The sequence below is a fragment of the Rousettus aegyptiacus genome, unplaced genomic scaffold (genome assembly GCF_014176215.1).
Source record: "Rousettus aegyptiacus isolate mRouAeg1 unplaced genomic scaffold, mRouAeg1.p scaffold_m13_p_16, whole genome shotgun sequence".
Lineage (NCBI taxonomy): Eukaryota > Metazoa > Chordata > Mammalia > Chiroptera > Pteropodidae > Rousettus > Rousettus aegyptiacus.
The window spans coordinates 34,727,058-34,739,704 of record NW_023416291.1 but is presented as its reverse complement, the minus strand read 5'-3'; the positions used below and the strand labels follow the sequence as shown (position 1 = coordinate 34,739,704).

The 12,647-nt window shown below is 52.9% G+C and overlaps 1 protein-coding gene across 4 annotated transcripts in view; it reads right to left on the bottom strand.

Moving 5' to 3' along the window:
- Positions 1-11,296, bottom strand: part of ARHGEF18 (Rho/Rac guanine nucleotide exchange factor 18) — an 82,812-nt gene extending 71,516 nt beyond the window's left edge. The window contains exons 1-2 of one of the 4 annotated variants that reach the window (XM_016163092.2): positions 6,417-6,475; positions 6,100-6,323 (exon numbers count right to left, since the gene is read on the bottom strand). In XM_016163092.2, coding sequence (XP_016018578.2) covers positions 6,100-6,175 — 76 coding nt within the window. In that variant the 5' untranslated portion in view covers positions 6,176-6,323; positions 6,417-6,475. Of the gene's footprint in view, positions 1-3,466; positions 4,591-6,099; positions 6,324-6,416; positions 6,890-10,898 lie in introns of those variants that run through there. The other 3 variants (XM_016163097.2, XM_016163091.2, XM_016163093.2) reach the window with 3 other exon arrangements.
- Positions 11,297-12,647: the final 1,351 nt, after the last annotated feature.

The window sequence follows — 12,647 nt, the reverse complement described above, 5'->3', positions numbered from 1 at the left end:
GGACTTTAAAGGCCGACCAGACTGTGTCTCTTCCTGGACCTGCCACTAATGGTTGCACACCCTTGTGGAAGGCACCCCTTTGAGCCTCAGTTTCCTTTTCCAGAAAGTAGGTGTGACAATACCCTCATTCAGGGTTTTGGTGAGGATGAAGGGGCCCGGTGTGTGTCAGGTGTTATATCGGGGTGCTTGGCCAGTTTGGCCACCTTCCTTGCCCTCCAGGTCAGGTGGGTGCCCTGGTTTGATCTTGGGTTGTAGACTGAGGCTCTTGCTGTGGGAGGGGTGGGCACCCCTTACTTTGTAGCTGGAACATATCGCTTTGCCGACTGGGTTCCCTGTGGAGGCTCCCCACAGCTTGCAGAAAGAAGGTCGAATCTCTTGGCTTTGCCACCAATGGCCCCTTCTGGGCCTTGTCCCTGCTCATGCAGGACTCGCCATCTGAGAACCCCATTCCCGCCCCAAGTAGCCTGCATGAAGACCTCACCCCACTCCCTCCCCAAATTTCCCTCCATCTCCCCACCACTTGCACACCTCTCTTGTGTGCATTTCATCCTGTTGCCTTGACATCGGGACTCCCTTCGCTCCTCCCTCCCCCTCCACAGACAGAGGGGCCCCGCTCAAACCAGGCAAATGAGGGGAGAATACCTGGAGGTGGGGCTCGAGGCAGCCAGCCAAGCGGGTGAAGGTGGAGGTGGGGACCGGTGTAGGGACTGCCCTGCGCTCCTGCAGTAAGAGCAGCAGCTGGGGAGGGGAAGGGAGAGGGATGGTGGACGCCTCCGAAAGTACCAGGTCAGGTTCCTATTCACTCCGCAGCTTGCATCCCCTGTGGCGGGTGACCCTATGTCCTGGTTTGCTGGAGACAGACCTAATTAATGCTACGGCGCCACGGTGGTCACAAACAGTGCCCTTTCACCGTCCAGAGGCTGTAGACTGGGTGACACATTTTGTGGCCGGCCACCCTGCCTATAATAATTGTTGCTGGCAGAGGGGTAGGGTGTGATGTCCCTCTCTACCCTAATGTGGGATGAGCAGAGAGGGAGACGGGTCTGTACCCACTCAAGTTCCCTCTCCTCTCAGCTGCCCACCTACATACATGCTCCATGTTTTGGGGGCCTGAAGCTTGTACAAGAGGGTTCTTATTCAAGAAAAAGAATACAAAATTATGAATACAAATTACTGGGGCCTTTGAGGGGTAGCAAGGATATCAGAAAACAGCAAGGCAGAAATAAACACATTTGATAAATAGATGAATGAAAAGGTTGCATACACATGTTACATGTGTGTGTGTAAAAGGTTACATGTGTGCAAAAAAGCCCACTAAAAAAAACAAACAAGGAGATTGGAAAACATATTCGATAGTTTCTCAAAATGCTAAGCACAGAGTTAGCATGTGACCCAGATAGGTATTTACTCAAGAGGAATAAAAACTTACATCCGCCCAAAAGTTGTACATGGCTGTTTACAGCAGCATTATTCATGATAGCCAGAGGGTGGAAACAACCCAAATATCCGTCAATGGCTGAACAGATGCGCAACACTCGGTCGGTTCATGCAGGGAGAAAGCATTTAGCTGTGAAAAGGAGTGAAGCGCTGGCGCAGGCCGCGGCGGGCGAACCTCGAAGCGCGCCGTTAAGGCAGAGGTCGCCAGCCGCCAAAGGCCGCGCGCTGCGTGGCTTCGCTAGTGTGAAATGTCCAGAATGGGTGCATTTATAGGGTTCAAGAAAGTAGATTAGTGGTTGCCTAAGGCTGGGAGGAGGGAAATGGGGGATTATGGGGTGATAACTAAAAGATGCGAGTTTCTTTTTGGGGTGAGGGAAATGTTTGAAAATTGATTGTGGTGACGGTTGCACGATGCCGTGAATACACCGAAAGCCTGCGGACGGTCCCTGCTAAATGGGTGACTTGCGCCCGCGGGCACCGTATCCGGGGCCCCTGGCAGAGTCACGATGGGGCAGGTGCACAGGGGGCCTCCATTCCATTCGCTTCATAGTAGATGGGCTTCGATGCCCTTGGCCTGCCGCACTGGGACGATGCCACAGTTTTTACCATCACCTCTCTGCCAGCTACCCGTCCAGGCCATGCCAGCTGACGGACCCTGTTCTGTTACCCTCGTTAAGCGAGCAACCCCTGCCTCCCCTGCCTCCCCCACCTGGAAGCCGGGGCAGCACCTGTGACTCAGGGGAGCATCGGAACAATGAGCTCTGGCAGGAGGGGAAAAGCCAGATGCCAGATGGGCCCTGGGGCTGATGGGAGCCTGGGGGGAGCCACCGAGGGCCGGGCCGGTACTCCAGGGGCCTCGGAAGAGGTTGCGGGGCCTGCGCGCTACTGGGCTGGGGTTGGACAGGGGCCTCTCGGGACTCGGGACTCAACGCCTGGTGCAGACTGGAGGCATCTGTGACTCCGCCCATCAGGATCCCAAAGGTTAAAGGTGAAAGGCCAGGCCAATTCAGTCTGCCCGTGGAAGCTTCTGACCCAGCAACAGGCTGAGTGAACCGGATACCAGATGCGACTCTGATCCTGGTGTCACACGTTGAGCCTTAATCTTCGTGTCACAGACTGAGTTCCCATCCTTGTGCCCAAAGTTGAATCTCAATGCTGGTCACACGCTGAAGCCTGACCCTGGTGACAGACTTAACCCTGACCGCAGTCACAGACTGAGCCCTAACTCTGATGTCACACACTGAGCTCTGGTTTTGGTGACAGACTCTCCTCTGAGTTCCAGGCTTTGTCTCTGGTGGCCTCTGGTCATCGCTGCCTGATATTCCCACCTGCACCCCAACCTCACGTTGTCAAGACCAAACTTGTCACCTTCCTTCTCCTTCTATCTCCCACGCCAGTGTCTCTGCACCCGTCCTCTCAGAGACCCTGCCAGAAACCGGCCGGAAGCATCGCCTCCTCACTACCCCTCAGGACAGTGGTCCCCAACCTTTTTGGCACCAGGCACCGGAGCTCCTATGAGAATCTAATGCCTGAAGATCTGAGCAGTGATGCCGGTGCTGGGCAGCGGCTGTGAATACAGATGAAGTTTCACTTGCCTGCCTGCTGCTCACCTCCTGCTGTGGAACCTGGTTCCTAACAGGCCATGGTACCGGTCTGTGGCCCGGGGGTTGAGGCCCCCTGCCTTAGGACACCAAGCCCTTTCAATTTCACCTCTATGACATTTCTCTACTCCATCCTCTCCTCTCCTTTCCTTTGCGACTCTCTTAATTTCAGCCTCCATTATTGTGCTCTCTACACAACTACAACTCTTCCTGGGGTTTCCCCCCATGAACAACTGCCAACCACAATTGTCAGTGCTCCCCAGCTGCCAGCTTCTGTACTGGTGGCTGGTGTGTCTTTCTGACACAAATCTCCAATGGCCACTCCCTTCCTCCGTTCCCCGCCCCAGACCCAGTCCCCTTGGCGTGACATTCAGAGCCCTGTCCAGACCACCCTCTCGACTCCCCCCACACGTGGGTGTCCAGCTCACCACTCTCCCGTGCACCTCTGGGACACGGATCCGCCAACTTCCGACCTTTCCGTCCTGACGACCAAGGACGCATTCTGATCCTCAGCAGATGGTCTTTGCTGAGGACTCTGAGTTGCCCTGCACCCTTTTCTACCCCCTGTCATACTGTAGTTGGTTTATCTGTTTCCTTCCTCTGGGGTCCCAAGAGCTAAATTTGGCTCATCACCTGATTCTGTAAATAAAGTGTTGTGAGCACACAGCTGCACCCATTCTATGAGAGCTTTCATGCTGCAACAGCAAGACTCAGTAGTCGCAGCAGAGACCACGTAACATTCAAAGCCGAAAATATTCACTCTCTGGTCCTTTACAGAAAAAGTTTGCTGAGCCCTGCTCCAGACCCTGTGATCCATGAGGGCAGGCTCTGTGTCCGACCCACTTTTACATCCCTAGCCCCGAGTAGTACAATCTCATGTGTGTTGGTCATCTCCTCTACGCCTGGCTGGTGCCGACCCCATCATGCACTTTGCAGTCTTCTATCCTTACTACGACCCTCTGAGTCCCCACTTTATAGAGGGGAAAGTGAGACTAGGAGACACACACTGACTTTCTTAAGGTCATACCAGGCTGGTAAGAGGCAGAGCTGGGATGTGAACCCAGATATTTCCAACTCCAAAGCCAAGGGCTTGTAACCACCAGGCTATTCTGTGGTGAGCTGATGAATGGATAGATGGCTGACTAAATGGTTAGATGGCTGAATGGGTGGATGGTTGGATGGTTAGGTGGATGGATGGATGAACAGTTGGTTGGCTGGATGAGTGTATAGAGAATAGCTGGTTAGATTGGTGGATGGATGATGGGTGGACAGTTGGGTGGACAGGTCATGTGACAGGGCCCAGAGGTGGTGATTCAGGAGGTGGCATTCTGAGGTGATGAGGTGGGGAGTGATGTAGATGGAGAGGAGCGGTATCATGTCAGAGAAGCCAGGCAGGAAGGAAACCAAGCTGAGGCACAGAACGTGCTTAATATATAGGCGCTTATATTTTGGGAAATGAATGAAAAGGCGTGGTCAGAATGGGTAATTGGAGCGGCTGAGGGGAAGGGGCAGTGAAGCCCTGCCCCAGGGAACCTCCCTGGAGGTCACCCCCCCCACCAGCCGTGTCCCCTTTCCTAAATCCAGCCCCACCATTTCCCCAGGAAGTCCCGTCAGGCACCCAGACAGCCAGTTACAGAGCTTAAGAGGGGCACAAAGAAGCCCTTCTTGCTATGACCCCCCAGGGCTAAAGGCTGCAAGGACACCATTGGGGTGTCACTCTCTGATCTCCACTCCTATGATTGTCTCGAAGGAGCAGCCCATCAGACTGCATTCAGGTCCTGGGCAGCCTCTCCGAACAGCAGCCCCTGCAGCGCCAGCCATAAAAGGGCGTAAGAGTCACTGCCAGCTCCCACAGCTCCCTCCGCCCCACCTGCCAGCCTGTAAGTCACAGCCTCAAACCGCCCAGGCAGGTTGCCTTGAGCGGCCAGGAGCGGGTAGGCCTTCACAAGGATCTGGGTCACAGGTGGGCACCTTGCTGACCATGACATAAATTAGAGAATTTATCTAGCATTGCCAGGCCCTCCAGCTGCCCACACTGGCATATTTGAGCAGAACACACCACAAAGGTAGCCTTGAAACAGAACAAGTTTCAAATCTTGGCTCCACTAGCTTATATATGCTGTGTGACCTTGAGTGAGTCACTCGATCTCTCTGAGCCCAACTTCACGAGGGCTCAACAACTAGCAGCAATTTCCATCATCGTCATGATTGCTCTTCTTTTGCATCCCAGTCCTCAATCCATTCTCTCTCTCCCCCTGACCCCCTAATATTCCCATCTCCTCCAGCATGGTGCCTGGCACACAGTAGGCCCTCAGAGAGAAACAAGCTAGTGAGTCTTCTCCACGGGCTCCCTCCTGCACAGACACTCACTGCCACCCAGAACGAGTACTTGGCTCAAGCAGGCGATAGTCACCAGGACTTGATGAGGCCAGGCGGAGGGCCTGGCATCCCTGGGAGCACTCGTGAGAAGGCGGGGGCACGGGAGAGTTCATCACACTGTCCCCTATGCCCCATGGCTCCAGATGCCATCGAGTTATCTTCAAGAACTAAAGGGGATCTTTTTGCAAAAGCAATCCACCCAAGCCTGAAAGACAGAATCCAAGGGCCTTGCTAGCCCCTGCAAAGGTAAACTGAGGCCCTGGGACCTAGGGGGCCCCAGCCGATGTGTATGTGTGTTCGAGGAGATGCAGACCAGAACCCCTGGGATCTCAAGGCTCCTCCCTTTGTTGAGCCTCTGTCCTACAGCCATCCCAGAGCAAACAGCGTCAGGGACCCCCAGGGAGCCATCTGGCTGCCCGAGGGAGTTCCGAGGCGGATTCTCCTTTCCTGAATTTACCTCCTGAGACGATTTCATGGCTGAGCCTGGGGAGACATTTCCTAGATAAGAGGGACCCCACAAGTCTGTGATGTTCCATGGGGCCCCAGGGCGTGGCATTTGGGGCCGGCTCAGGCAGAGTCTGTGCTCAGGACTGAGAAAGGCTCGAGGCGAGGTGGTGGGCAGGTCGTCCAGGGAGCTCTGCTTGGGCGGCTGGTGCCTTCTGCCCACTGCCTGCCTTCTTACCTCTCTTGAAGGCCCACCGCTTCAGCCACAGCTTGGAGAGGGCTGGCCAGGAGTGGTTGAGTGCCGAGTTAGCCATGGGGGCTGCAGTACAGAGACTGTGAGCGATCAGGAGGGGATGGAGCAGGAGCTCAGCTGGGAGTCCTTGCCAGGATGGGGCTGCCAGTAAGAGGGGCGGGAACTGCAGCAAGGGGCTGTCAGATGTATCAGCTGCTGAAAGCTGGGACCTGGGGCAAGGGGGTTGGGGGGATCGGGACTCCAGCCTGGGGTTAGGGCAAGCCCTAGCACAATCCCACCCCCCAGCCCTATAGGCCTCTCACCCTGGCTGGACAGGACATTCCAGGAAGAGCTGAAGACTGCAGTGTGAGGACTGGTGACATTAGAGGCCTCCGGAAACAAGTATAGACTGGGTCCTGAGGTAAGCCTGGGTATGAATGAATGAATGAGTGTTTGTGTGTGTGTGCATGCCATTGTCTCTGGGTTTGACAGTGAGTTTGTGTGTCAGTGCATAGACTGTGTACTTTCAGGTGTGTGAGCTCTGAGCACAAGGCTTGAGTCTCAACCTGTCTATGTGTACGTGAGCATCTAAGTGGGTTTTCTCCACCACTGTCACTGGTATGACTGGCACACAGTGCTGTGTAAGTTTAAGGTGTACCAGCATGCCTCAGTTTACAGATACATCATGAAATGACTACAATAAGCTTAGTTAACCTCATAATCTCATATAGAACAAAAAAAGAGAAAGAATGTGGGTTTTTTTTGTTGCTGCGGTGAGAACTCTTTTTTTCCCGGATTTATTGAAATATAATAGACAATTAGTTGTTCATATGTACATTGTTCAATTCAATGAGTTTTTTTTTTTTTCAATTATAGTTTCAATATATCAGTTTCGGTTGTATAGCATAGTGATCAGAGATCGCATAAGTCACAAAGCAATCACCCCACTAAATCTAGTACCCTTCTTCTCCCTTACATATTTATTACATTATTAACCATCTTCCCCATGCTACACCATACATCTCCATGTCTATTCTGCAATTATCCATTTGTACCTCTTAATCCCTTTGCCTTTTTTTGCCGTCCACCCAACTTCTTCCCATCTAGTATCTCTCTATATTTTCTGTATCTGAGTTTATTTCCATTTTTATTGTTGTTGTTGATTTTGTTCTTGAGATTCCCCATGTACGTGAAATCATGTGATATTTGTCTTTCTCTATCTGACCCATTTCATTTAGCGCACTATCCTCTAGGTCCATCAAGGCAATATCCTTTTCCATCCCCTTCCTTGTAGTCTGTGTGTGTCTTTTAATCTGAAGTGAGTCCTTTGTAGGCAACCTACGTAGGGGTCTTGTTTTCTTATCCATCAGCCACCCTATTGAGAACTCTTAAGATTTACCCTCTTAGCAGCTTTCGAGTACGCCGTCCGCAGTGCTGACTATAGCCACCAGGCTGGACGTGACACCCAGGACTTAACTCATTTTGTAGCTGGAGGTTTGTACCTTTAACCGCCTTCACCCATTCCTCCACCCCACCCCACTCCTGGCAACCACAAAGCTGACCTCTTTTTCTATGAGTTTTCTTAAAAAATTTAAATTCCACATATAAGTGAGATCATATGGTATTCATCTTTCTCTAAATTATTTCACTTAGCATAACGCCCTCACAGGCCATCCGTATTGTAGAAAATAAGATTTCTTTCTTTTTGGGGATGAATAGTATTATCTACTGTTTTTCCTAATGTCTGCAATTGCGTGTGTGCATGTGTGTGCATGCGTGTGCGTGCATATGTGAGAGAGTGTGTGCGTGCACGCATGTGTGAGAGTGTGCGTGCGTGTGTGCGCACGAATGTGTGTCTGAATGATCATCGGTATCTGTGGAGTTGGATCCGCGCGACTCATGGAACTTGGGGAGATCTGCCTCCGGTATCTGTGAAGAGGTTCTGGCATCTGCCTGGGTTTCTGCCTGTCTTTGTGTTTGCGTCTTTGTCTCTGAGCGTCCCAGTGGGGTGTGTGTGCGCGCGTGTGTCAGTCAGCGCTCATCCATGCAAGTGCTGCCCCCTGGTGGTGGAAGCTTCCCGACTTAACATTTTCACGTCTGTCTGAAAAATTCCTGGCGGGTCACATGCGTGGCCACCTCTCAGTCCCCTCCCTTCCTTCTCAGAGCAGGGTCCACACTCTTTCCCCGCGCCCACGCACTCCACTGCGCGGCCCACTGCACTCCCCTCCCCTCCCCTCCAGTCTTTTCAGTTCTCTCTGGGACTAAATCCCATGTCGCTTTCCAGTCTCACCTCTCCTGGGTACCTGTGACTACTCTTCTTGAAATCCATTCCTCCCACGATGCCCCGCGCTCCCCTTTCCTCTGCCTGCTCCTTCCCATGCTCCCCTCCTGACCTGGCTCATCACCCTTGTTCTACCTGACCTTTAAACTCTGTGTTCCCAGGGCTGTGTCCTCAGCCACTTCCTGCTCTGTCCCTGGGCGCTGGCGATCCCATCTGTACCTCCTTATGACTTCGGCTATCGCCTTATGAGCAAATGACCTCCCAAACTTTTCACTCACAGAAATACCTAAAAACACACAACCAATACCCAATATACTCTCCAGCACCTGTGGACAATGGGAGACACACACACAAATGAACAGACACACACACACTTGGACACACACACAATTTTATACAACCAGCCAGACACATCCATAGAAATCCAGAGATCAGCTCACGGAGATTTAAAAACTCATCTCCCCTGCCAGGCTCCAGGTTTGAATTTGTCACCTCGCACCACACACCTCTCCCTAGACAGGCGGCACATGCCTCCTGGACCCCTGAACCTCAGGGTGGAGAGCGGACATGAGACCTGCGGGGAAACCTGGGGCGGTGAGGAGCCCCACCGGACCTCTTTCAAACCACTGGCACCAAAGGTGGGGACCCAGCGGCCCAGGACCAGGAAACAGCGAGTCTGGAGCAGAGTTAGCACTGAAGGCTTGTGAAAAATCTTACTTCCATAGTACAATGGGGATGTCTGTTTCTAACGATGGCAGGCTAGCTTATTGTAGATTTACCCTCTCAACTAGAACGGCTTAAAAAGCTGGACAAAATCGGAAGGAAAAAAGCCCACCCTTGATTGGAAGGCTTGGGCAGCCAGGGTTTGAGGGGTTGAGACCGCAGAAGGAAGGGAAACTTAGCGGGGTGAGGTAGATGTAAGGCCTTGTGTTCTTTCTCACAAGCAAGTTGCCAATATAGCTGCAGTTCTTAAGTGACTGCAAAACAGGCCAGAAAGAGGTCCAAGGAAGCGGCCGCCATCTCCATTTCATCCTCTTTCAAGAACTTGCCTTCACACTGGATCGAGGTTGGAACTCACTGATGGGTTCTCTTTTTAAGTGTGGCCCAGAAAGTTTGTAGGGACGCCTCAGGTCGTATGGGCGGGGACTGCTCAGGGAGACTGGGCTTTGAGACGGACAATGTTTTCTAAGCAACTACTGCGTGCTGGACCCTGTGCTTTGATCTTACACGCAAGGTCTATGGCAGCCTTTTAACGAGGAGCAAAGGGCAGATCAGAGAGGTGAAGTCACTTGCCCATGGCCGCCCAGAGGTGGGGAGCCAGGATTTGAACCTGCAACTGGCCGACACAGCCATCTTATCATCTGTAACAATAAGGTTGAGTGCCGGCTCGTGTCTGTCACTGTGTCAAGGGCTGGGAAGCCAGAGGGCTGTCGAGAATGACCTAGAGTCACACACTGACCACTTTGCAGTTGACATTGCACAGGTGCTTCAAGGTGCCGGTGAAAAGCCTGCCTCTGCCAGGAAGCCCTCCCAGGGGAGGCTCACGGCCGTGGCGAGGGGGTTGGAGAGTGGCCGGTAGTGGAGGCAGCCCTTCCTTGACCTTGCTTGTCAGGCCCTTTCCTCAAAACCGCACGTGACCAAATTGGCAGAATCAGCCTCTCAAGTGTGGCATCGGAGGCCTCCCCGACATGCCCCCAGCCTCACTGGCCAGCTCTGTCCTGCCCAGCCCTGGCCATCCACTCCAAATCCATGTGCTCCTGGCTGCTCCTGGGGCACCTTCCCAGACTCTCAAGTGCTTAGAAGATGTCTGGTGGCCTTGTGGCCCTGGGGGCTGGAAGGAAGCAGAGGCTTGGGTGTGCCCTGCACAAAACCACAGACTTCCTCCCCTACCACGCCCCGCCCCAGGCAGCTGGGGGTTAGAGGCTCCCCGAGGTGGGCTACAGTGGGAACCAGGGGGTGCTTCCCAATGGGGAGGCCCCAACCTGGAGCACTGCTCAGTGGAGGGTCCTCCCCTCGAATGACCTCGGCAGATCGGGGCAAGGCCATCCTCAGGGCTAGCTCTCAGGCACCAGCCTTAAGCAGAAGTGTTTATTTTGAAAATCAGGCACCCTACCTCTAACTTTCGGATTCTGTTTCAAGGAGGTCCATTGAGGCCCCCCCCCCCCCAAATCTCCAGTTTAAAAAGTAAAACAGGCCTGGCAACTCTGCCACAGGGAGCCGAACCCCCACCCCCATTCATCCTCTGTCCCTGTCCCCAGACTTGGCTGCAAGAGGCTCCATCCAACCGGCTTGCCTGTGGTCTGTCATGAACCCCATACCCTTGAGTGACCTCTTAGGACCACAGATCTCTGCGGGACAAACACTCAGGTCAAACCACCTCCCCTACCCACTTGAAAGCAGGCCAGAAGGTAGAGAGGAACCAAATGGTCTGTCTTCCACCGCCCCTCAGGCCCCCTCAGACCTCAGTGCTGCTCTGTCCCTATTGGTCTATATGTCCCTCACCCCCGACCCCATGACCACTCACCAGATGGAGACTTGTCTTTGCTTCTGCAGGTACCCAGCCCTGCTACCAGCTCCTGCAGCCCGCACGACCCATGGCCGGAGGCCTTTGAGCCGACCCAGAGGGAGCATCAGTGGGCCAGAGCCCTGAGTAACCGCAGGGTGACCCAACTCAGCCTCAACTTCCTCTTCCTCAACTGCCTGCCCACGTGCCTGGCACCTCCGACCCCAGCCGCCACCTGAGGCGTGGGTCTGAGTTCAGCACAGACCTGGGTTCTGGAGGCAGGACACCCTCCTCCACCAGTCAGCCCTGTGTGAACAGGTGTCCTGAGGAGGTGGGTGGGGAGAGGGGGAGAGGCTCGGCACTCTCGCCCCCACCCCAGCAGCTTCCTGTGGAACCAACTGCCAAAGAGGAAAGCGGCGCTGGGCTTCACACGGGTGCACAGGCAGAGACATGCGGGGACACACAAGTCACATGTATCTACAGATGCGCAGGTGCTCAGACACACGTGACCATGCACTGGTACGTGGGCACACATGGTTAAATGAGGCACAGAGGCACCTGGGTGCCCACGATACATTAGTAAATGGTTAATGACCCTCCCTCTGACCAGGAAAAAAAAAAAAAAGCCCTGATGTGTAGCATCTGCCAATTCCTGTGGTGTAAATACTCCCATCATGACTCATTTCTGATGTCACTGAGGGTGGAGTTACGTAGAAATGTTCAGATTTGGCTTGGCACATCACTGGGGTGGGTACTCAAGCACGTGGGCTCATGCACACGGGACCCTAGCACACAGTGTGGGGGTGCGCAGACAGAGCAGTCTACCTGCAGAGACAGCGGGGTGCACGCGAGGCACACCCAAGGCTCCTTTATACTCGGAGACGGGCAGGTGCGTTGGCATACACGGCATCGTGCATGGAGACACGTGGAACCACACACGGGCTCACGGGAGCACACGCCTGGATTCCGAGGCCCGAGGGAGCCTGTGAGGAGACACAGAGACAGGCACGGCTAGCTCGTCCCGCCTCACAGAGCCTGTTGTTCAGTGTTCAGAGACTTTGCAAGCCGGTTGTTGAATGCAGCCATAATAAAACATTTAATTATGTAAATCGACAGTTAAATAAATTATGTTAAGAACAAAAGTAATAACCACTTAAATCCATCACCAGGTGCTTAACGCCACTGAACTGTAACTTAAAAATGGTTAAAGTGGTAAATTTTATGTCATGTTTGTTTTACCACAGTAAAGTAAAAAAGAAATTTGTTGCTTCCTAATTATTTTGCTACATTTTTCTCTTATTCATGTTGTTGAGGTTATTTATGTCTACCGAAGCTGTTTGGTGGAAATAATGTATAAAGGCGTTATGTACCATTCTCTATTGAAATGGACTATCAATACAGTAAGTCTTGCGTTATCATTGCCCACAGGTTCTGCAACTTTAAGCAAAATGGCGTATAATGAAACCGGTTCTACCACAGGATAACCGATGCAGAGTTAAGTTCTTTCAGCATCTCATCCCCATTAGAATAAAACGAGGTCGAATGAAATGACCTTGTTGAAGGACCAGCTGTGTCTGTCTGTCTGTCTGTCTATCTATCTGTCTATCGCCCACCTAGTTACATACCATACTATATCTTCTTAATTCTGTGTTGGGTGACAGCGTGCTGGTACTTTGAAATGACCATGATGAGAGTGTTCACACTGTGGAGATTGGCAAATGCTCAAGTCAGCAGCCTCCATCTGAGAGCTGATTATGAAACACTTGCCAG